We start from the raw sequence: 25482 nt of genomic DNA, 5'->3' as shown, positions 1-25482 counted from the left end.
AATCGCAAAATACAATAAACTAAGTAATTAGCTGTGTGCGCGGTTAAGGTGCTTAACTTGGATGAGAAACCGAATAGCTGCATTGACCCTCTACCTCTACACTTTCTCAACAAAACTAATATCCTGCCTCACCTTCCACACTTTTGTTTATACTATGCAATATCTATATCAAATTGTATTTTTTGTGGTTTGGTTGGATTTTAATAATTATGCTTTGGCATGCGGTGTCTCTCAAACCTCAAAGCAACTGTCGTCAAATTTGATGCTATAGGGAGAAATGCCTCTCATGCAGGGCGGTAAAGTTCCAAAATAATAGCATCGCAATAGAAGCTTACAAAAATCCGGGGTGTTCAAAAACTTTTGAGCGGTACTGTACTGTACATATTCTTGGCGTTCATCGAATGGAAGTGAAAACTGAAATATGAGTTGCGAGGCTGTAGGCCAGCAAACGTAGGGGTCTGGGAAGAAATTCCCAGCTAGCTTAAGGCTATTAAATATACAGAGTAAAATCAGTTAAGGAGGAGTAAAGTAATTAATTTCCTAATTAGAAGTGGTTTCATGCACCTAAAGTTTGATTCGCGTTCGTGATATTTTTATATATGCTACAATGTGATGAAAAACTGATCACGCAATCGATATTGTGAGTGATCATGTAATGTTATTGTGGTAGAATGAAAACAAAAAGTGGTTCTGGATCATCCACCCTGTGATTGCATTAAATTTTTTCGTATGTTGAATAACTAATTGCTATTCCAAGCATCCAAGCACATCTTGTGACCCAGAATGATTCTTATGTCATCAGTTGAAATATAAAACATATTGAAATGACACGTAAATCGTTCCTTTATAACAAATGATTAGTCAGAGATAATTTTGTCACCGCAGTGTTTCAGATCTAATATTAAAAAAAAAAAAAAAAAAAAAATGCAAGTTCCGAGTCGACAGAATAATTAGTCAATTGCTAGATTTAAATCAGATGCAGTTCGTCAATTGAAATTTAACATCCTTTCAGGTTTTGCTATGAATGTGGAAGGCTAGGAGGGGCTAGATTCCTCACTGATATAAATATTTTCACAGTTTTCATATGTTACATTAGTATTAATTAAAATGTATGCATCTCAAGCTCATAGGGAGAATTTCCTGAATAAATGACGCTCTTGGGCTTAAGCTTTGTTCTCTTTTGTAGTGTGAGAACAGCATGCAAAGGATGCTTTGTGACTTGAAGAATAATACATTTTTCTGAATATACAGTACGTGTAGTAAAATGTTCTAATAGATTCCTTTGAAATGGTCAGTGCCATGTCCTTGTCTCAGTATTTGTCGGTTTAATCTCACTGTTGTGATATTTTTATTTAATATTTGGTAAGGTCTAGTGAAAATTGTTGGAGCACGATCTTGAATTAGATCTCTCTAAATTGCGAAATGCATTGAATAGAGAATTTGGCGAGTTTGGTCGGTACGTGACGTTTGGGCGCCAGACGTTTGGGCGCGAGTTAAAAAGTCGTTATGTTAGGCGCTGAGTACTAAGTCCGAATCAAGATATCACAAGGTGTCTACTGTAGTGGAAGTCCTTGAATTATACTGGATTTTGTTTTACATACTAGAAATACTGGAATTTCAAAATTATAAAAACTGAATTAACAATTAAATTTTGTAAATTTAAGTTTCAACGAAAGTTAAGTGTGCTTTTTATTTGATAACTTTTCAAGCCAAATGTAAGTAGACCAGACTACATATGATTGACTGCATTACATACATAGTGAGCTTATTCCATTAAAAAAGTTAAAGCAGGCCTTCTACTGTAGTTACGCAATAAGTGTGAATGTCAAACACATTTCTAGTGGCTAAATGACCAATATATGTACACTTAACTATTATTTTTCACTTTGAAATCGTTTTGTTTTTTTCCTTTCGCCACTTTCTTTAATGCAGATTAAATGCTTACAATGGGACGAAAAAAATGTGTGTTAAGTTTTGATTTTTATATTGGAATGTTAGTAAAAAAAAGTGATACCAGAAATACGGCATACTACAATTCCTAAACTCAATGTGTTAGACATCCTGTATGCTAAATATGTCTTAGACACCATGTATGCAAAATATCTTTCCCTCAACTCGATTAGGATATAGGATTTTTAGATTTCTGGGCTCTCGGCATCTAAGGCCATTTAGCCCGTCACGTTTGAGGGAGCACACTATCCGGGGAAAGGGAAGGAAGGAAGCGGCCTGGACCTATAAATTAGGTACCACCCCGGCATTTGCCTGATGTGAATGAAGAAAACCCAGGAAAACCTCATTCAGGGTGGCTGGCCTGAAAGAGCGTGTTACACTTTTTCGACCGAGTGCCCCCACCGGGAATCGAACCCGGGACCGATCGCACCGAAGGCGAGAGTGTTAGTGACTACGCTGAAATCTTTTATTGGTAGTTCTTTATTGGACTTAAGGAAGAGAAGAGTTTGGCAAACGTAATACGAAAGAAAACAAATTTTAATATTCATAAATATGTAATTATTAACTTTCTTTAAAAAAATACAAAAATTAAAGCAATATGTTTTATTTAACATTAAGAAAATTATTAACAGTTCGTCTGATTCCTTCATTTCCTAGCTTTCTTATATATTACAAAAATTAGATCAACATTAGATCAGAAGTACAAGAATCGTGAACAAGCGAAAAATCAATCAATGACGAGGTTAGGCAACCAATGCCACAAACGCATTAAACTATTTAATTTAGATGAATAAATAAGATAGAAAATATACAGATAAATGAAGTGAGATAAAGATAGAAGTGTAGGAAATGTATATATCTTGATTTGCGCTTAGTTTTCAGTGCCTAGCTTACTTTATATGTCGTAAATTGTGATTTTTACTATGTACCTCGCGCCCAAACGTCTGGCGCCTAAACGGCTTTGCGCCCAAACGTCCGGCGCGCAAACGGCAGCGCCAAAACGTCCACGCCCAAATGGCGGCGCCCAAACGTCCTGTCCCGAGTTTGGTGACCTACAACTCAAGCAACTAGTTTTCCACATCCTCAGCTGTTTGAAACTGTCGTTTGTTGGAAATCCGCGATAGAGCGAAACAAATTTAATCTGAAGGGGATGCAGAGTATCAATTTGGATACGTTTAATTTCTGGGTTACTACCCATGACCAATTGGATGGGATATGGGCCTACAGAGAACCCTCTTTCTATTGATCAAATCCAGGTATTTCCGTCGCATTGCATCATGAATTCAGTCAAAGTTTCCGATCCCCAATACGGCCGTCTGAAACGAGTTCCTAGAACACTAGACTTGTCAATATTTGACCATATGCACAGGGTGACTTCGTTTCAGGCCTCACTGTTTGGGCAGTTGGCAGTGCCTCGTGCCCTGATCGTAACCACTGATGATCACCGGCAGAATATGGCATAAAAGTTCATTATTCGTCTGAATCACAAGTTAAAATCGTTTACAAACCCGACTTTACGAAGGTGGTGACGAACGATACTTTGCATTTACTTCATCTGTGTTGCCAGTTGACGTACGTATTTGTGCATGGATCTGTAGTTACATATTCTTGTTCATAGCAGCTAATCTCCTGGCTCAAGATTTGTCTTTAAAGGTCGTGTCGCCTAACCTTAACCGCGTAAACCACTTTCGGCCTCTCCGAATATTCACAGTCCACTTCTCCTTCTACAGAACATTTCCTGTACATTTTTGTTTAAGCGTTCATTCATTCTTTCTTTTCTTTTCTTTTTTTTCTTTTTTTTTTTTTTTAATGTCATAACAGTATAAGATAGTCATTTGATGGAGGTCCATGTTTGACGTCTCTAAGTTTATGTGCTCTGGCACGGTCTGCGTGATGATTGGCATGAGCTGTACGTTATACAAACTCATGATTATGCTCGGTGCTTCCATGTAACAGGAACATTCCGATGGATTGAGAAACGAACGAATTTATGATTCATCATAGTATACAGTATTTAAATGTTGAGCTCCTAGCAAGTGAGCGTGAAAGTGGTCTAATATTTTGCTTGGTTTTCTTCTAATCACTCGTGTCCTCCGTAAATTTGTATGATAGATGAGTAGAATTTGAAACTGATAAGCCCTCCCCACTGATCTAGCGACTTCCGTTCTCGGGGTCCCGGTTGGTTTCCCTGTGGTGAGGATTGAACGGACTACGATAGTTTGGATTCCACTAGTGCCTGTTAACATTATTCGAATGTTAATGGCACTAGATTTCACCTTAAGCTGTAGGTCCACTTCTCGTGTTGTCTCAGTGCTGTAAAGGGACGCTAAACTTCAGCAAACAGACAACAGTTGAAACTGATTTCAATATTTCCCCAGAAATTTTAAGAGCATGCCGTCATAGTAAGAGTATTATAATAATTTCTAGTCAGATGAAAGTTCTAGATGCAAAGTCTAAGATTCGCCGAACACACGAAATTGAATTGGAGATATTTCAAGCCTTGAACACTGAAATGTATACTCTGATACCTGAGTTTAGGACAAAACGATCATTTTGATTAAGATTTGCTAGCACAAGTTATAGCAAGGTTGCTCTGCACAACTTGATGTTAAAAATGTGTTAGCTCCCCTGAGAAATGTTTTTGAGTTTTGCATCTAAAAGTGTGTAGACCCTTCATATATGACAAAGACAAGAGGACATGAGAAGTAAGCAAATTAAATTTCTACTATCGTGTGCGGCAGCTGCATTAACGTTTATGTTGAACGCTGCTCTTACGTCCACCAATCTGCTTACAGCGACGTTACCAGCGCTGTGTTGTGGGAATCCGATGCGACTGATATATTGTATGTTCATATGTAATCATGTCGCAATATTCTCCCAGTGAAAGCAAATTTCTTCACCTGAAGGTGGCCGATGGCACGTTGGAAACTCGTTGGCTCTTTAAGAAGTTGAATTTCGTATTTATTTTGGTCGATGAAAATAATATTAGTTACAGAAAACCTGATGCCATTTCTGTCTCGAATGGATCAATAAGAATGAATATGTGGAAGAGAATGTATTCATATACCCAAATTTTTGCGCTAACGTTTCTTTATTAGAAATCTTAACTATGCATAAATAAAGGAAGTATTATAGAACGGATATGTCCGTCCGTTGACAGGTATCAGAGCAAAAATGGTAGGAGAAAAAGAAAAGCGTGAAGTTAACGTCGCACGTTTATGGTCCGAGGCAAAGAGAGATTATGAGTGTCATAAATGAACGAATTGGTGGGATAATGAAAACGAGAGGAAACTAAAAGTACCCCTAGAAAATCACACATATTATGCTTGTCCACTACAAACCCCATTTTGCACGAGTTGAGATCGAACCAAGGGCCTTGCGCACCAGAAGTGATCGCTCTACACTGAACCACTACAGCTCTCAGCAAATACAGTTATATAGATAGCAAAGAGCAGTTTTTGCAGTTGATTTAGGGTCTCAACATAGGTTCTATAAAGCAAACACGGTAAAATATAACGAAAAGGGACTTTGTGATGTAGATTCAGCATGCTAAAAAGAAGTTTAATGTCGACTTTTATTCCTCTGTTCAAACTGGAAGTAATGAAATACATGATTTTCTATTTCAACACTGATCACTATAGTGAAAAGCCTGTAGTAAATAGGGAGGAGTAGCTTCTTGAGCCAGATTCAACAACGCATGAATAGATTCCTCCTCTGACTTTATTTCCTTATTTTAACGGGAAGTGGTAGAAAGCGACTACCACTTTCGGTTGCAGTATTGAATTTGTATAATTTGGAAGTCTAGCGTAGTGTCACAATCTGAAGCAAATGAATTTTATGAGCTGTGTAAACTATTTTCATTGTGATTTTTTTCTTTGCAGAATCTGCAAAATGGTCCATTGTAACACCGATAATTGGCGTTGCTCTTCTTGCTTCAGCTGTAGTGTTCCTCATTGGTTGCCTTTGTTGCCGCCAAGACAAAGGTTTTCAGGTAGGCTTGTAATTTAGTATTTCTTTTTTGAATCAAATACCGTAATAGTATTTTTTTTAAAAAAATAAATTTATAGTAATTGTAAGCGCAACGCAGATGTGGAGCAAGATCAAGTTGTGGTTGATCTAAAATGATAATAAAATTGTTTATATACACCGACAAGACGTTTAAAGCGTGCGATACAATCGATGGCATGTTCTACGCGAATAAAAAGAAGGCTTTGGACGCGACGTTGCCATGTGGTAAATGCATGTGGCTAAGCTCAGCACTATAGCGTGGGAAAATTTGCAGGTGACAGGTACATGTTATTCTTTGGCAACACCGCAACCCTCTTATTTACCAGCAATGTTTAAAGCTACTTTGAGCACCACCTTAAAACGCCATAAACGCTCATCTAATTATCATAGTGACTTTCTGGCGGAGTTCATGATACAGTAATAATAATAATAAATTATGCCCTATTACTGTGAATACTTAGGAAATACTAAGAAACTTTTGTTCTCTTATTACCTTGTATCGAATGTATCTTCGTTGCTAAGTGGATAACTCACATGCTTCTTGTGTGCATGCTTTCTGGTTCGATCCCAAGTGGGGATACTTAAACTCGGTTGTTTTTTGAACTGTCATACATTGTGCGAAAAAGACGTTAAACTACAATATATAATAATTATAAAAAAAATATCATAAAGAAGAGATACAAAACTAAGAGATGTTGCATCGTTGGCCAGGATAATTTATAAATAGTAGCTTATTTTCATCCTACAAAATTGCGGATGTTATCTCGGAAACCACAAGCTCTAGAAAGATGTCGTTTTCACTGATCGATTGCAAATTTTGTATAGATTGTTCAGTTCTAATTGAATATTTTAAAAAATGGCCGTTATTTCTATATGATACATTTTTAGGAGCACACTGGAACTATTGCAACTTTAAAAAGTAATGCATCATTATCCTACGAGTTATACATTCCAGCACCGCACATTTATATACGGGGTTAGTGTGTGTCTCAGGAGTTTGTTTCATAGCCAAATGATAAGAAAAACAAAGGATAACCATTTCTCCAGTGTAAGATGAATCTTTATTGTTTGGAGTGTTTTGCCCAATGAGCACCATATATCACTGACATTATAATGAATTGTGTGTGTACATTGTGCATGCAAGAAGAAAGAAAACACTGATCATACATGAATTAGAAACTCCAGCCGGAAGTAGGCTCAAATCTTGCAAACAGTGCGAGACATTGAAAAAATAATCCGAAAAAATCTCCCCCTTTATGATAACTCTTGCAGTTTTTTTTTTTTTCTTATCAAGACATCCTTCACTTGTGTTCTAAATGGACATTACAGATGTTGTGAGGAATGACAAGGAGATTAATGCTCATATGTGAATCGTGCGCTGCTTAAAAAGCGCAGGTTTAGCTAATAATGTATAAATTTGAGTACCAGAGAGTTATAACGACGTCATAAACTGCGTTACCAAATTTTGATCTAAGAAATCGTTTGGAAACTATTATTAGTTTATCTAACAGCACTTTGTAGATATTGTCCCATTTTTAATATTCTTCATTGTCTTTATCACTAAAATTCAAAGAAGCAGGTGTAAGCTTAGTGAAGATCCGTAAATATTAGGTTATTCGTGCGTCCACTCATGTTTGTTTCTGGCATTTAGCTTTGTTCACAACGAATATTTAATTGGAGTGAGACAAATGTCTTCAGGTGGACTTAATTTAAACAGATCTCTGAGACTAAGTATTATATGTAGATGTAGAAAGAATCTCATGAAAGCAATCATCTGTCGACAAATAATATGAAATGGCTTTAAAATAGAGCCAATGAGGCATGCGGAAACTGTAAACTATCCATAACGCAAATATTGAAAGTGGTAGTTTGATGTCATGGTTCACTACGCTAGGGATTAGTGAACATTTTTTTCTTTCTTTTCTTTTGCAAAACAGTTCAGCATAAGTTTCTCTCGTTTTTATAAGGATGGCACGAAACAAGGTGGCTCCGTTGCCTGTGCATTTGTCCTTGGCGATGCGCGCTATGGGTACCATCTCCCTTTCTATACGTCCATCTTTAATGCTGAGCTGTTTGCTGTTCTTGATTATGCTGTGATCCATACTATTGCCTGTATTCTGATCCTGTCTGACTTCAAGTGTGCTCTTAACACTCTTTAGTCCAGTGTATTCTGTTGAAATTGTAGACTATCCTTCTTGTGATTCCGTTCTCCAAGTTATTTAAATTCCCAGTCATTTGAATATTTCTGGTAATGAGCAGACGGATTATGTGGCAAAAGATGCAAGATATTGAACTTCTGACGCCCCTGCCTTACGTTGGTCTTTATCCGGTGTTCATTTATTTTCATTTACAATAATGACAGTTGGATTGGGACTTCGCACGTGACAACAAATTGCATGAAAAAATGAAATGAAATCTTTCAATTCTACGTTCCACGATTATACCTTTAGGCTAAAGGAGACAGTGATTATGAGAAATGAATGAATTGATGGAAATGCATGAAGAAAGTGGGAGGAAACGGGGGAACTCCGAGAAACCCCACGCACACGGTGTTTGTCCACCACAAAGTTTACTTGGCGTGAGCGGGGATCGAACCAGGGAACCCTCGCACCAGAGGCGAACGTTCCTACTGAGAAATCGCATGCTATCAAACCTCATGGTAATATTCCCATTTCCTTTCCACATCTCCATGCCTTTGACCACTCGTGGTACATCCGCCTTTTAGGACAGTTTCTCCTCCTAAGGACAAGAAGGTGCTCTGACCACCTACTCATCTGCTCTCCGAGGAAGCTGTTGCACGGCCGTTCCTGATTTCGAGTTAACTGTTTTACATTGCAGCAGTTCCTAAAGGTTTACTCAAGTTTGTGAAGGTGACATACTACAATGGACTGGGACATGGCGAATTGGTTGACATCGTCGTGTGCTGGTGAATGGATTTTCCTTAATAGCGTGTCGTATGATCTTAGAATCTGTTAACGTGGGGCGGCTGGACCTTCGCTGATCTTCGACATTTTTACAACCTGCATGATATTTTTGGAACCTAAGACTTGCTATGTTGTTGTTGACTGCACCTTCCCCTTTTACGTAACAAATGTCTTTGGTTGCTGCCGCAGCGTTATCCCCGAATTCGAACGCATACAGTAACAGTTTACGTATCAGACATTGAGCATGCATCGTCATTGCTACTAAAACCTGACTAAAGATACTGATGAGTAATGTCCTCCGTGTTAAATAGTCCGCTTACCACATTACCTCTTGGGCCGGTTTGACTTGATGCTTACGATCGATCACGGCATATACACGCACCTGATGTTTGGATTGTGAAAATACTACAGCACTTATGTCACTTTCTTGTAGCATTACAGACTAAAGATGTTCACAGTTAGAGCTGCAAATAACAGTTAAAATTGCATTACTGTTGGAGGGCCACGGTGGCTCAGAGGTGGAGCACTCGCCTCTGGGGAATGTGTTCCCAGCAAAATTGGCTGTGTGGTGGAAAAACACCATATGTATGGGTTTTCTTAAGGCTCTACAGTTTCCTTCCATTTTCATCATTCCATCATGACCATCCATCTAATCATTAGTGTCTGTTAGTCTCAATGCGTAATCGTGGGAATTTAAATAACAACAACAAATAAGATTCCTTGATAGCATTCAGATCTTCCATATACAGTAGATTGATATTCTCCCCGCGTTCACAAAATCGTTTGATGAAACGAGAATTAAGTCAAATGAGAGTTCTTTTTTCAACTATGAAAGCGAGCTGGGAATGAAACATTTGTTAGACGAAATCACTGAGTATGTTGAATTTTACCTGATTAAGTTGTGGGCTGTATAATATGTTCTGCTCAGTAGTATACTTATACTTATTGCTAGTATATTAAATTGCTTAAAAAATGTATGACTATATATATTCTTGGAGGAAAGTATGTACCGTATTCATTAGTCTTCCCTCATATATCTCAGAGATATTGCGCCATAGGACATAGTACGAATAGTCTGAATTAACAGGAAAGCTATTAGTTGTGTTACAAGTTAGTTTGCAGCATACGTCACACTTTGCTTCGGTCTCATTATATCACAGATATGATTATTGAAATTTAAATAATGGTATTAGACTTCGTATTAGAATTATATGAAATTGAACAACCACGAGAATTTACGTACATATATGATTGGGATATTATATTATTTGAATTGTGAGAATGAAACATTTATCTTCAGATGAACATCTTTGTAACTTAATTTATTACACTGGCTTACAGTGGTTTTGGTGCCGGGTGTTTCTTAGCTGATTTGAAGTAGAATTGGGACGCTGAATCCAAATATGGCGTTAGTTTTCCCCTAACAGCTTTAGTTTTTGAGATATAGGAATTGCAAGACTGACCTGCTACAACGTTGAAAATTGCATAGGTGCTGTTTTACTGTAAGTGAAAAGAAAACTATGACATTTAAATCTGTTATTTGGAACACTTTGAAAATAATGAAAACCATATAAACACAAACATCAAGTACATAATAACTCTGTAACTACATTTTATAATAGTTTTTATGAATAAAAAATCAAATAATTTGTTCAAAACGATCTATTCAACACTTCGGAAGCTTCGTTTTCGTGACATCCTTGAATGTTTCTTTGCACAGTCTCTTTTTAGGTTCCAGCAGTAATCTGCCATCATATGGGCATCCCATCTTCCTTGGTAGCGGTCCTCCATTGCTTTAATATCTTGGTGAAATCTTTCACCTTGTTCTTCACTCAGACTGCCTACGTTGTCTGGGAAACGGTCCAAATGGCTGTGCAGGTAATGAATTTTGATACTCATATTACATCCAAGTTTTTGGAATGCATTAAGCATCTGGTTCACTAGCTCAACATAGTTATCAGCTTTATTATTGCCAAGGAAATTCTTGATAACTTCTACAAATGAGGTCCAAGCTCTACGTTCAGTCTCATTCATGGACTCCACGAAAGCCGGATCTTTCATGAGTTGTCTTATTTGGGGACCATCAAATATTCCAGCTTTTAATTTTTCTGTGCTGATCTGAGGTAGCTTGTTTCCCATGTAAGCAAAGCACGGCCCGTCCTTATTTAGCGCCTTTACAAACTGCTTCATCAAACCGAGCTTGAGATGTAGAGGTGGCAAAATGATTTTGTCACACTCAACAATAGGCATGTTAATAATATTTTTCTTACCAACAACCATGTCGTCTCTCTGCGGCCACTCTTTTTTTGACCAATGGTTTGCTTTGTCTCTGCTATCCCACAGATATAGAAAACAAGGATATTTTGTGTAGCCACTTTGCTGTCCAAGAAGAAAGTTCACCATCTTTAAATCCACACAAATCACCCACTGATGGTCCTGATATTTAATTTTTTCCATAACCAAAGCAATTGCTTCATATTCTTCTTTCAGTCGTGTTGAATGAGCGATTGGAATTGAGCCATATTTATTGCCATTGTGTAGAAGGACGCATTTTAAACTTCGCTTGGAGCTATCAATAAACAGGCGCCAATCATCTGGATTGTATTCTGGAAGACCCATGTGTTCTAGGAGACCTCTAACATCGTGACAGAATACGAGATTTGTGTCTTCAGTGAAAAATGGTAAAAACTCCTTTTCCCTTGTTCGGTAGAATGTGATTTTAGTTCCTTGTTCTAGTACGTTTTTCTCCTTCAATCTGGAAGCAAGTAATTCAGACGATTCTTTTGAAAGATTAAGGTCCCTAACTAGATCATTTAGCTCATCTTGATTAAACTGTTGAGGAACTGTTGACATTCCCTCATTATCACTGTCACTTCCATCATCCATGTCACAAGAATGTTCACTACGTTCGTTTTCAGTCTCACAAAGCTCTGGCAAGTGGTGAAACGTTGGGATTGGTATTTCATCGGAATGAACAACTGGACGTCTTGCTGAAGGCAGATCAGGATATGTCCACTTGTTCCGGTTATTTCTATTCATACCCGTAACATTTACCAGGCAGAAATAACAGTCATCTACATGGTTTGTGGGTTCCCTCCAAACCATTGGAACACCAAACTTAAGACTTTTTCTTTTTCCAGTTGTCCACTGTCGCAAGTGTTCAGTACACATTTTACACACAATATGTGGAGCCCACGTTTTATCTTGGTCCCCTAGGCGTACACCAAAATATGCATGATATGCTTTTTTTACAAAGTCACTGATATGTTTTCTATTGTCTTTAAATGTGTACTCACCACATATGTAGCAAAACACATCAGGATGGTTAACACAACTTCTTCGACTTGAACTCATTTTATGTTGAGGCCACTAACACGGATGTTAAATATAAAGCCTTAGTATACGCGATACAAGTTATGATTTCAGAACAAAACTCACATGTTCCAACATGTCACTCCACCTGCAAGACAACAACTACGATCCACTAGCCAAGTAGAATACCAATGCAATCTAGTGGACGTTCCTGGAACTACTATATGACTAGTTTCCGTTTAGTACCGACAGATAGCAGCACTAATGAGAAAAGAGCGCCGTTCTTCCAAATAGAAATCTCTATAGAGCACAGTAGGATTTATTTGAGTTGCAGAGTTTATAAGATCATATTCAAACTTGTTATTACGAGAATATTTGTATTTCTTTTGCTTATTTTGTATACTATTGCAAGAAGCATGCAGAAATAGTGGTTACATCATTTATAATTTACATATTTATTTTGGATTGTAATATTTCTTCCACATACATTGTAACGTAAATAACACTACTGGTACAGTAGCCTGTATCTACCAAAGTAGAGCTGATAGAAAAAAACTGCTTACATTATTGGATTCAGCGCCCCACACATAGTTAAAATCAGCTCTAAAATTTTAGGCACCAAGAAAATTTTTTTTTCTGTAGGCCTGTGTTATTTTATCCTTATTACGACTGTACCATCAAACTATTCTGTTTCGTAGAAGGTAACATTCATGTCCAAAAGCGTTTTTTTTTAAATGAATCTTTTTAATAGTAATGTGACTAATTAGAGTGCAGCGTTGTAGTCTAAAATAAAATTTTGTAAAATGAATTACTTACTAGAAGCGCGAAACAAATATTCCTATTAAACTACCTTTTTAAATCAAATACTGTTATTTTATTTTACGGAAGCTTCCCGAAGCTTTTTTTTTTGTGTGTGTGACAATAAATACAGGGTGTTTCTAAACAACACCGACAACGTTTGGGAGGTGATTCCTGACACCAAGATAAGACGAAAATATAGACCAACCTCGGTGTGCACAAATGCTTCCTTTCGGGGTTATAGGCTGCCGAAAACATGAAGAACTGAACTTTAAATGTCCATAACTCCGAAACTATGGGACCTACCGTAGGCGGGTCAAGATTTCACTTAGGAACTGATACGTGCGCTATCCAAAAATACACGTTTCAGAATGCTAAGGCACTCACGCAACAATTTTTATAGAATGAGTTTGGCTGCGGACATAATTTGAAGTACTCAACAACTACCTCTACAAAAATTGTTGCGGAAGAACCACAGGATTCTGAAACTCAAATATTTTGATAGGGCACATGCTAGTTCCTAAGCGAAGTCTTAACCCGACTGCGGTAGGTCCCATAGTTTTGGAGCTATGGAAATTTAAATTTCATTTTTCGTTTTCGGCAGCCTATAACTCCGAAAGGAAACATTTGCCCACCAAGGTTGGTATATACTTTTTGTCTTATCTTTGTGTCAGGAATCACCTCCCAAACGTTGTCAGTGTTGTTTTGAAACACCCTGTATAATATTAAGAAAGTGACAATTCTATACAGGTATAAACCACAAAGAGAAACATATTTAACGCTAATTATATAATGCAATATAAATCTAACTTGATTAAGATAATCTAAATAAATTTTGTTTACTATCTATTTATTTATGATTTCTTTTACGTGGCGAAAGCACTTCCCGCTTGTCTAGTGACCAGCATGTGTTCCCAGGTTCGATTCCCGATGGGTGAGCACACAAGTTTAATTTCACAGTCATTCACTTTCATTATTCATCCATCTCTTTTAGCCTAAAGGGATAAATTGGGACGTTAAACATATAAAAAGTCATTTAATTTTTTACTCAGCGAAGTTAAGTGTCTGGAACGTTTTCCAAACGTTTAATAACATTCGTATATATTTGGTTCTGTTGTTTTTAAAATGCAATAAATATACAAATAATTACAAAAGAAAGGAATGTAGAACGTGCAAAGGCTGCAAGAAAACGACATAAAAAAAAATGATTTTAAGTATGGAAGTAAATGAACACTATGGAAGAAGAAAAAAAGTTTCCACGAAGAGAGAATGCAGTGTAAAGTAAAAAATACATGAAGATACTTAATATTCTGGTAAGATGAGGATTTTTGAAGAGTACTCTCTCATATGCCACTCATATTATAAATGATTACAAATGGTGCAAGTCATCAGATCATGGTACAAATTAATATAATTTTATTCGAAATTAGTGTATAGTACAATAACAATAGGATTTGACAATATTAGTAGCTTCGGTTGTTTTACGGGTTTGGCTCACACAGTCCATTCGTAATGTTGAAAGAGAGGTAATTTTCATCGTAAAAAGTGGGTTCTTAACACATTTCGGTTCCTTTCACCTTCAGTTCCAATATCCAACCTTTCTCATATCCTGATGAAAGCTCGCGTTCGGTTTGAAAGCTTCGATGAAATTAAACAAACGATTCAATAAATTGTAATCAAAATACGTTGTTTTAAAGCTAACACTATTTATTTATTTATTTATTAAGAAAATGAATTTGCGTTCACATTATTCTGAAGAGAATACTTATCAGGTCGTTCGAATTTTAAATGTGGCATATAAAAGTACACGGCTTCATACGGAAAGAATAGGTTTACGCACAATATTTGAAAATAAAGAACTAAGTATAATAAATAACGAAGTGCAGTGCCTTCGATATTGCTCCTGCCAATCCCAAAGACAGCTGACGACCAGATTCTTGACTAAACTGTGGCTTAAATATCATTGGGATTCATCAATCAGCTTAACGACCCCGAAAAGTTATAGATTCAAGACTAGCCTCGGTCGTTTCGGGCATCTTTTCACCCCCTCCCCCAATCCTATGCTGATAGGGGCTGAACTTGGATTGGGAATGGCATTGGAAGTGTCAATGTTCATCTCAGTGATCCCGAAAACTATGGATTCGACATTAATATTGGCCGTTTTCGATTGTAGTCCTTTCCACCTTCCTTTTTTTTTTTTTTTAATTATAAGTCTCACACGTATGTCAACTTGGGTTTGGAAATTAGTTCGAGTTTCATCTTCCTAACACGAGAAATTCGTGACATGTTTTATTTTTTACATAAGTTTTATACCACGTCCTCCCCTTTGAAGCCCCCTTCTTCCCCGTTTGGATGTGAACCAAAAAGGTCTATATAGCCTATGATCTCTTCCAAACTATGGCCTCTTTGGTAAAATTACTTTGAAGTATTCCAAGAGAGTAGTGAGGATTTGATTTATATACCAGACAAACACATACACATTTAAACAAACTTTTTCGTTGATGTGCTATTTTACTAACACATTATATAACAAATTTTGAAATACATTCCCTCTGATAAATTGGTTATACCGATAACGTCGAGTGTACTAGTGCAGTTTCCTGTGGGAAGTCAGTTAATAATAATCCGTAAGATAGGTAAGAGAAACATTTATTTAGTCAGTTCGTTGAGGATGTATTAAAATTACCTTCTAACATTTATAGCTTATGAAGATGAACTTCGTAAAACAAAATGTTGACAGATAGACGGCCTTTGTTTGACACAATCATATTTACGAAAGATTACGCTTGTAATGTATGTGCGTGTCCATGTGTTAAGTTTTATATGTGCTGTACGTCCAACAGGTGTGTATGTTAATGTGAATGTGTCGGAGATTCCGCTCTTTTTGCGTCATTTACCGTTCACATTCCGTAGTTTATTCATTAATTTACAGTCTGTTTGTCATTGGATCTAATAACAAAGGAGCCAACAAATGTAGAACTGGAGTTGTTATATGCTTTTGAATCGTGTTACTTTCGAGATGTTTTTAATGTATATACAAAGAAGCAATATCAATTCATGTTAACCTTACGGTTTCTCACTGAGAACAAAGTAAGCAAGATGAAACGGTAATAATTTCTATGATTCTTAGGAGAGCGCTAGCCCAGGAAATAATAATCATAAATCCTTCCATGTGTATCTGTCTTGTATACAATGGCTTTTCTTTCATTGAATCTTTGCTTTCTTCAGTATTCTGAAAATCGTTGTCTTAGCATAATGAATGGGATTCCACTGAAACTAACGGATTTGGATGACAGACAATGTAAGCAAGCATCATAAAGATCATCGTTCTGACTAGAAGAATGTTCCTTTTTGTCGTCGAATACAGATCCATGTGGAAGTGTATGATTTGGCAACAGCGAGTATTTAGGATGTTAGTGGATGGATGGTTTCCCACAGCTCTCCCTGCCACGCCCTCTGAGTCACTTTCTTGAATTAGCATCTCAAGTGAGGTTGCGACAATGAGAGGGATAGAATCCTGCTGGGATCTAATGGTTTATGACGGAGAACTGGGAGTGGGAATTCACTCTCGCAGCTTTTGTAGATGAATGACTTCTAAAGGGGTAGGGCGAGGTAGAAAGGTCATGGAATTTTATACATTAATTTTTCGCACAAATGTAAAGAATGAATAATGCACCGGAAATGCATAAATGATGTAACATGAAGATTGCCTGCAAACATTTCTTTCGGGAAAGAGGCTATAGCAAACATGCGTGTGTGGGTAAGATCGTACAGTACTCTTTGTAAGTATTGTATGAGTATTATCTATCTATGTTATTATATAAAAGAGTGACTAACTTTATCAACGCGTATTCCACATTACTATAACTAGAAACGTGAAATTTCAACATAAAAGTCCTTTTGTCATGAAAGCAAGGGGTAAGAAAGTTTTATTATTATTATTATTATTTTAAATATGTATCCTAAGAGGTATTCAATTTATTATTATGCCAAAGATAGAGTATCTCACGAATCCCTAAAGTTCGGGAGAGACATTTGGCATATAAAATATTCATTACAATAACATTTCAGCTTTTTCAAGAATTCCGCTCCTAACGGGAATGGGAGCAATTTCTATGCCTTTGTGGTGGACATCTACCGTGTGCGTGTTTTTTTTTTTTTTTCATTGCCTTCCGCTTTCTTCATTCCACTGTTTCGCTAATTATCATCATCATCATCATCGTTGTGTACCTTAGCCACGGAGGATAACGTGGGGCGTTAAACTAAAGAAATCTTATAACGATTATTTTGAGTTTTTTTTTGGGGGGGGAGGGGGATATATGCTTTGACAACCCCGAAGTTATGAAAGGCAGGGCCTTCTATTAACAGAAATTGAATCGGAATCTTCCAATCCTAAGGTGACTTTCTCTGTTACCTTCTTACAGTGTGTTTGGCAACATTGTTATATATTATTATTATTTTGAGGTGTAAGAGGTTAAGGTTGCGTCTACATGTCCGATTTCATGATGTTTTTCAGTCTGCTCATAATGTGACAGATAGCAACCATTCAATCTTAATATTTCACAAGTATTTTTCCAAGCAGCAAGGTAGGCCTACTTGTCGGGAGTGCAAAAGTCTTTCATCGTTTTGAGACTTCCAGTTATGGTCCTATAAATGAGCATTGACTTGCTCCAAAATCCGACTTCTTGAAAGCAACAGCAGTGAACAATAATATTTACTAGAAACGTCTTTCATATTAGTACGCCTACATATAATACTACTTTTTCATATTTCTTTTACGCAATCTGATCTTCATAATGATAAATAAATACTTCTAAGAGCAAAACAATGTAAGATTTTTATTGAAGAATTTATTGAAAGACATACATTTAATATGAGACAAACCTTTGCAAATTCAAAAATAGTTTTACAGAGGGAACTGGAAAATACTTTTTCTTTCGAATGCATAAATATTAAACTTTAAAAAGAGAAGAAAAGCAGAAGGCATAATCTGTCAGCTGTTTCTGGCATATTTCCAAATTACATCATGCTCATGACGCATTCGTTTTCTACTTATGTAGGTTTCAGTGGCCATCCTGAATTCGTTTACAGAGTTCATAGGACAACAGACTGTTTATAAATACGAATTATGTGCGTCGAAAGGACAGGGATACAAGATAAATCTAGGAGAAAGTCGTACAATTTTGAAAATGGCACTAAAATGGTAATCTTTAATACTCGATAAATATTGTATTAATTGAGTATTGTATAATGAATTCTGATAACTTCTAGTTAAAATTAAGAAAAACTCAGGGCATAAATTTTGTGCAAAACGAAACGCGACGAGAAAAGCTTTTCCGACAATCGAGACAAGACGAGAAAGAATTAGTCTAGGATCAAGATGAGATGAGACTTCTACGAAATTTACAAGAACGAGACAAGAAAACCTTATTTCTTGTCTTGTTTCATGAGCAACACTAGTAGTTAGTATGGAACAGAGTGGAATTTAAGTTGCAATATTTAAGTTAACAAACAAACAGAAAAGTAACCTAATAAAATCAGTGCAAAAAGCGAAATGTATACGAGGCCTGTCTGAAAAGTATCCGGCCTTCTGTTTTTCGGAGAACTGTATGACGCAGGTTGGCTACACTCTGCGTCGTGAAAAAGAGTTCCATCATGTTTTTCACCTGCAGGTGACGTTACGGTCATTTGCATCTGCTGTTGTAGAGGAGTTATGTTGGATGCTCGTGTGTTGTTTCGGCACGGGTCTAAAATGGTGAATCAGAATCGACTCAGTGGATATATCTAGCCTCATTGTGACAAGGGTAGCAAAGCCCCAGAAATGTTCTCCAGATGCGTAGCAAAATCAAAGCAATGCTAATTGCGTTCTGCGATTGCCCTGACAATGTGCATCATGAGTATGTAGAGGAAGGACTTACAGGGTCATAAGACTGTCATTCATAGACATCTACCGTTGTCCATGTTACCCACTTTGTCAGAAATGATCAGATCTGTGTAACTCAATGCCTGGGAAACTGCATCTAAATAATGATTCCACTCATGCGGCTCATGGGCTTGTCTTTTCCGACAGCACATTTCATTGGTTCGTCAAATTTCCTACTCTCCGGGTATAACCTCATGAGGCTTTTGGCTGTTCCCAGAAATGAAAAAGTACCAGAAGGAAACTCTCTTTTGCCCCCGAGAGAACATCTAGATCAACACGACGGCTGGATTCACAACACTGGATGATGGATTTCGAGCACTGGAAAGAAAACTGCAATTTAGTGTATTTGTTTCTCGGGACCATGGTCGGATACATTTCCGACAGTCCTCGTATTTTATTATTTAAAATAAATTTAGGAGTAATGGCATCGTACGATGGAAGGAAAATTAACAATACTGTCGTCCGTTTGAATAACATTTTGATAGAAAAGTTTTGTATTTTGATTAACAGCGTCATATCCGTATTCTTCCATTTCATTACCCAACTATCTTTTGGGGGCAGTGGTGACTCAGTGATAGAGCTCTTATTTCTGGTTCGAGTCGAGCTCGCGCTAAGTAGGAGCTATAGTGGACAAACATCATGTACGTGAGTTTCCACGGGATTCTTCAGCATTCTTCATTCCACCATTTAAATCATTATCGGTATTACCGTTTCCTTTAGTCATGAATCAGAACGTAGGACGTTAAACTTAAAAAAAAAAAAAAAGATTCTTTCCATCAACAGTAGTGTGCATTAAAAAAATCGTTAGTCTCTGTAAATCTGCTTAATATTTAATGCATAACTGAAGAATTTTCGGTGTTGACATCCATACAAATTAAAGTGTTGCCAGAATAACACTTGCTTCAAAATCTAAGCTAAGACAGCGATTAGAGGAATGAACTCAACTGCAATTGATTACGTATCATGTTGTTTTGGAATCCTGTGAACTACTTTTTAAATACGGTAACATTATTATTTAATTTTAAAACTGTATATTAAAACTATTTTGTTTATTTCATACTAAATATAACTATTATTTAAAAAGTAGTTCACATTATTCTAAGAGAACATAATATGTAATCAAATACAGTTAAGTTCGTTCCTCTAGTCGCTGCGATGTTATTCGGCCAACACTGAAAAATTTTCAGGTTGATATTTTCTATTGTAAAATAACATTGTCTATGATTATGGTAAATTGCATTGCATGATCTCCTTTCACTTATGAAAAACAAGCAAAAGAAAAATGGTAAATTTTGTATTATTTTTAGTATGTCAGGCTCTTAAACTAAAGGTTCCATTTTCGACAATGTTTGGACATATCAGTTACAAATCTAGAAACAGAAGTGATTGGTTATTCAAGTGTACCGTCATATAGGAATAATGATGTTTCACAGAATTGACTGGAAAAATCATGGGAAATATGGATCAGTATTATTACAGAAAATAGTCCAGCTAGAAATTAACAACTTTATGAATAGAAAGTAGCTGTGTATGTATTTGCATAACATTTCATGGTATAAATCTGTTCGTAATACTTCTGAATATGTATTTTGCATATTTTGTATAATATGCACTTGGTTGAACATCATCATAATAATCTAGTATCTTAAAAGAGTCTCTTATTCTGTCCCCATCCTGAAGTTGGTGGACGATATGAAAGAATTACATTTTTGTTTGTTAGTAGGTTTGTCTGTTCATATGGTCGTTTTTTGTTGATATCGTCCACATGTCTACTTGATTTTGCACCTCTAGTTCGACTTTCGACTTCTTCCTAAGATTGTGCGTTATCTAGATTTAAATATCGAAGATCGATATCGACGAAATATCGAAGCTTGATGGATATATCGAAATATCGGCCAATTTATTGAATTATCGCACAGCCTTAAATGTTTATATATTGGAACGAATACATACATGTACAGCCAAAAATCACTTTTCGGTATATAGGGACCATGAAACGTGCATATATATTGAAGTCTCGAATTAGATTTTTTTCCGATTGTCGCATTTCTACTTTCCTATCGGTGCTCTAAAGTGAAAGAAATCTAGCAAACTAGCAAAAGTGCTGTTTGACTACTGGGTCACAGAAAAATTGAATTTTTGGCTGTTGTACATGTCATAATCAAGCAATTGAGTTAAAAAAAAAAAGAAAGAAAATGAAAAATATCGCACAGCCCTACCTCTTTCTCGTAACTATGCTAGTGCATTCTGAATTTGAATTAAATGACTAGCCGTATTATTTAATTCCCCTCCTCTTTTTTATTTATTTATTTATTTATTTATTTATTCAGTGTGCATTGGTTGTATTGTGGTAGAGTCAACAGCCAAAGTAATTCTCCTCCTAACTCCATTAGGTCGGTTCCAGTACTTTTGCTGGTATCACTAACTCCTAGACAGATGCAACCCAACTCACACTTAACATTTCAACCAAGATACAATAGTTGGTAGGCCTATGGAACAGTGAAGCAGAATTTTGCTATGCAGTAAAAATTTCTCCATTTTAGAATTTATCTTCTTGTTTGGAGCATGATGTCCAGTGAGTGTCATATGTAAATGACATAATTCGTTGTTGTGTATTTAATGTGGTATTTTATTAATTACTGCGTGTGAGAAGAAAGAAAAAGAAACGCTGGTCATGCATAGGTTAATAAATTGTTGAAATTGACTGAAAATGTTAAATCTGGAACAATTGAAGGAAACAAGTTTTGTAAATCTTCGTCTTCATTCATAGACCTACTCTCCTTTTTATTGAACAATAGCAGCGGAAGTTCACATCCTTGTCGCACGCGTTGAACCATTTTTGCTTCCTCCTGTTTTTCTCTTTCTAAACGCTCCTTGGTTCCTATACAATTCGTGATATTCTTCGGTCTCAGTAATCTAACCTCAGGTTCTGTAGTGTATTTAACACAATATCTTAGTCTGCGTTGTCGAACGCTTTTTCAGTACTGATTAATGATGTTAGTACGTCTTAGTTGACTCGGATAAATTGTTTAATACTCCGTTAAGTGTTAGTACTACTACTTGTAGCGTTCTTCCTTTTCTGGTTCATCAATAGATTCTGCTTTGTTTTCCTTTTTGTCTTCTTTACATGACCTGACAGAGGATTTTTCATTCTGGTGATAGTAAACATAGCCTTTACATTTCCGTACTTCTTTCTTCTTCGGAATTGAAATTATGACACTTTTCTCAGGATCTCTTTGCACTTTTCATGTAGTAATTCAAACGGCTCATCTTTTATATTTGTTCACAATGGTTTAATAGTGTAGTGGTCTTCTGCAAGATATTTCATTTACTTTAAAATAGTAAATCAAATTTCGAGGGAGTCTTAAGCCCGGAAGTCTCCCTTAAATACGCCACTGGTAGTAGATATTATGATCTTTCCCAAGGACTTGCCTTTGCGTCATGCCGTGTATAAAATTGGAAGACGAGATAATCGTATTGAAGCAGACAACATTCACACGGAATTGAATACGAATTACTTAAACAAGAATAGCTGTATAGAATTATCAAACAAAAAATGTCTATAAATATATTGTTTTTACAGGGATGTCGAATAATCGCTTTTAACTAATTGCAACACTTTAAGGAAATCGAAAGTCAATACCATAGAAACAGGAACTTATTTGGATTCTATATTGTGCTTAATCTATCCAATCCGGTTGTTATGTGCAATCTCTCGTATATCCATTCTGCTGTATACTATCCTTTATTCTTCTTTGTGATCATGAACAAACGCAGTGTATGTGTGTTTTCTTGAGGTTCTCCTGTTTTCTTCATCCCACCATTATTATCCATCTCATTATCACCGTCACCCTTATCCTTGCAGCATAATCATGGAATGTTAAAATTAAAAGAAGAAAAAACTAAAATTAAAAAAAATCGTGATCAACCCAAAATCATGCCTTAGATCGTAAAACTAAGCATTCATATTTCTTTCACATATATCTAGTGCATGGTGAAAGCAATTAATAAACTTTAAAACTATCAATAGAATCTACCACAATATAAAGTAGATTCATTTCTTGTAAAATGCATTTTGTTTCCAGTATGAAACTGCAGGTGTGGATATATTTTAAAAGAAAAACAAGTAGATCGTTCAGTAAATACGAGGAAAGATGTGTGAATTAGTTTTTTTAAAAATAATAAACCAAATTATATAAAAATTTGGAATTACTAGCACTCTAGTATTTGAAAAAGAAAAGTATAATGAAAATTATCAATTTGTCTAAGATATTGTCCATTCCGGTGTAATTTGCCCTGCTGTTCAATGATATAATTATTGTTGGCCTGTTAAAAAAAATCGTTGATAAATAATTTCGGAAAGCCTAACCATTTTATTTGGTAATACATTTTGAAGTACTAAACTGCCTGAAGCTTGGGCTCTGATTATATTGTCTTTTATTTTACTATTATTTTGTCAACTGGCAAAAATAAATAAAAGTCGCAAATCTGTTTTAATTATATATCAGGTTGTCTAAAAACTATTAAGCCTGGAAGTCAAAATTGAGAATACATTTATTATTTGAAAGTAACATTAGAAAACTACATATGCACCAGTTTGTTGGATGATCTTCCGACATTATTACGTCAACCCATGATTCCGTCGATACAGAACTTCTGTGATTTCTAGTCGAAAAATTGACATGTGGTTTTCACAAGCTACTTTTGAAACTAACTTAACAACAACATTCAGGGAATTCTGCAGAGATCGAAACAAATGATATCTGACGTGCCAAGTTCAGGCTATACGGTGAATGCTTTAATGCCTCCCAGCCAAGTTCTGTCAATTTCTGACGGGTCATTAAATTTATATACAGTCTGGCGTTGTCAGGATGGTATACGACACCCTTACTATCGACTAGTTCTGGCCATTTCTTTTGAATTGTTTGGTGCAGTCTAGCTGTTGTCGGCAGTATAGTTTCGACTCTAGTTTTGCCAGGCGGAGCCAGTCCTACCAAACGCAGGTAATTAAATTTTTTGGACGTCAATATAGACTTTGCCGCGGATTGGAGCTTCTGCGCTCTTCGACCATAATCTTTTGCGTGCGTAGTCCTGCCCCCCCCCCACCATCACGCAAAACTTCGAAAACAATTTCAATCGTTTGTACTTCGTTTGCTCCCATTTGCTCCGCAGTATCTCCGTTTGCTCCCTTACCGTTCCCGAGAAAATGGAACCTTAAAGTGGGGGGTCAGAACAACGTCGTTCCAGCCCCCCACCCAACTAAAAATAATCGCTGAGGGGAACGGATGATGGCATTAGTTTGTAATTCTTTTGCTCCCATTTGCTCCGCAGTTTCTGCGTTTGCTCCCCTACCGTTCCAGAAAAAATAGAAATTTAAAGTGGGGGGCCAGAACAACATGGTCCCAGCCCCCCCACCCAATAGCAGAGAGAAACGGATGGTGACATTCGTTTGTACTTCGTTTGCTCCCATTTGCTCCGCAGTAGCTCCGTTTGCTCCCCTACCGTTCCCGAGAAAATAGAAATTTAAACTGAGGGGCCAGAAAAAGGTGGTCCCAGACCCTCGAATTAAAAACAGTCACAGGGAGGAACAGATGGTCGCATTCGTTTGTACGTCGTTTGCTCCCATTTGCTCCGCAGTAACTCCGTTTGCTCCCTTACCGTTCCCGAGAAAATGGAACCTTAAAGTGAGGGGCCAGAACAACGTCGTCCCAGCCCCCCACCCAACTAAAAATAATCGCTGAGGGGAACGGATGATGGCATTCGTTTGTACTTCGTTTGCTCCCATTTGCTCCGCAGTTTCTGCGTTTTCTCCCCTACCGTTCCCGAAAAAATAGAAATTTAAAGTGGGGGCCAGAACAACATGTCCCAGCCCCCAATCAATAGCAGATAGGAACGGATTGTGGCATTCGATTGTAGTTCATTTGCTCCGCAGTTCCTGAGTTTTCATCCGTACCGTTCCCAAGAAAATGGAACTTTAAACTGTGAGTGGCCAGAAAAAAGGAGCCCGGGAACTTCGAGGGGCCAGAAAAAAGTGATCCCAGCCCCTCGAATTTAAAAAAAATCACGGGGAGGAACAGGTGGTCGCAATCGATTGTACTTCTTTTGCTCTCATTTGCTCCGCAATTTGTCCGGTTGCTCCCCTGGCGTTCTCGAGAAAATAGAATTTTAGACTGAGGGAGTCAGAACAACGAGGTCCTAGCCCCCCACGCAATGGTAAAGAGGAATGGATGGTGGCATTCGCTTCTACTTCATTTGCTTCAATTTTCTCCGCAGTTTTTCAATTTGCTCCCCTGCCATTACCGAGAAAATGGAATATTAAACTGGTGGTCCAGGAAAGCGTAGTCCCAGCACCTCGAATTGATAATAATTTCAATGAGGAACGGATGGCGGCATCCGTTTGTACTTGGTTTGCTTCGCGGTAGCTACGTTTACTCACTTACCATTCCCGAGGAAATGGAACTTTAAAGTGGAGACTTGAACAAAATTGTCCCAGCATCCCACTCAAATAAACATAGTAACATAGGGAAGTGGATGGTGGCATTATTTTGTACTTCTTTAGCTTCGATT

At 36.9% G+C, this 25482-nt stretch overlaps 1 protein-coding gene across 4 annotated transcripts in view; it reads left to right on the top strand.

Moving 5' to 3' along the window:
• Positions 1-25482, top strand: part of LOC145664613 (uncharacterized) — a 280282-nt gene that overhangs the window by 14369 nt on the left and 240431 nt on the right. For all 4 annotated transcript variants that reach the window (XM_081731431.1, XM_081731428.1, XM_081731430.1 and 1 more), the window contains exon 2: positions 5832-5941. In XM_081731431.1, coding sequence (XP_081587557.1) covers positions 5832-5941 — 110 coding nt within the window. The remainder of the gene's footprint in view (positions 1-5831; positions 5942-25482) is intronic.

The sequence above is a fragment of the Thermobia domestica genome, chromosome 11, assembly GCF_964235325.1.
Source record: "Thermobia domestica chromosome 11, izTheDome1.hap1.1, whole genome shotgun sequence".
In the NCBI taxonomy this organism is placed as follows: Eukaryota; Metazoa; Arthropoda; class Insecta; order Zygentoma; family Lepismatidae; genus Thermobia; species Thermobia domestica.
Note: the sequence above shows the minus strand (reverse complement) of the source record. Positions and strands in the feature narration are given on the sequence as shown.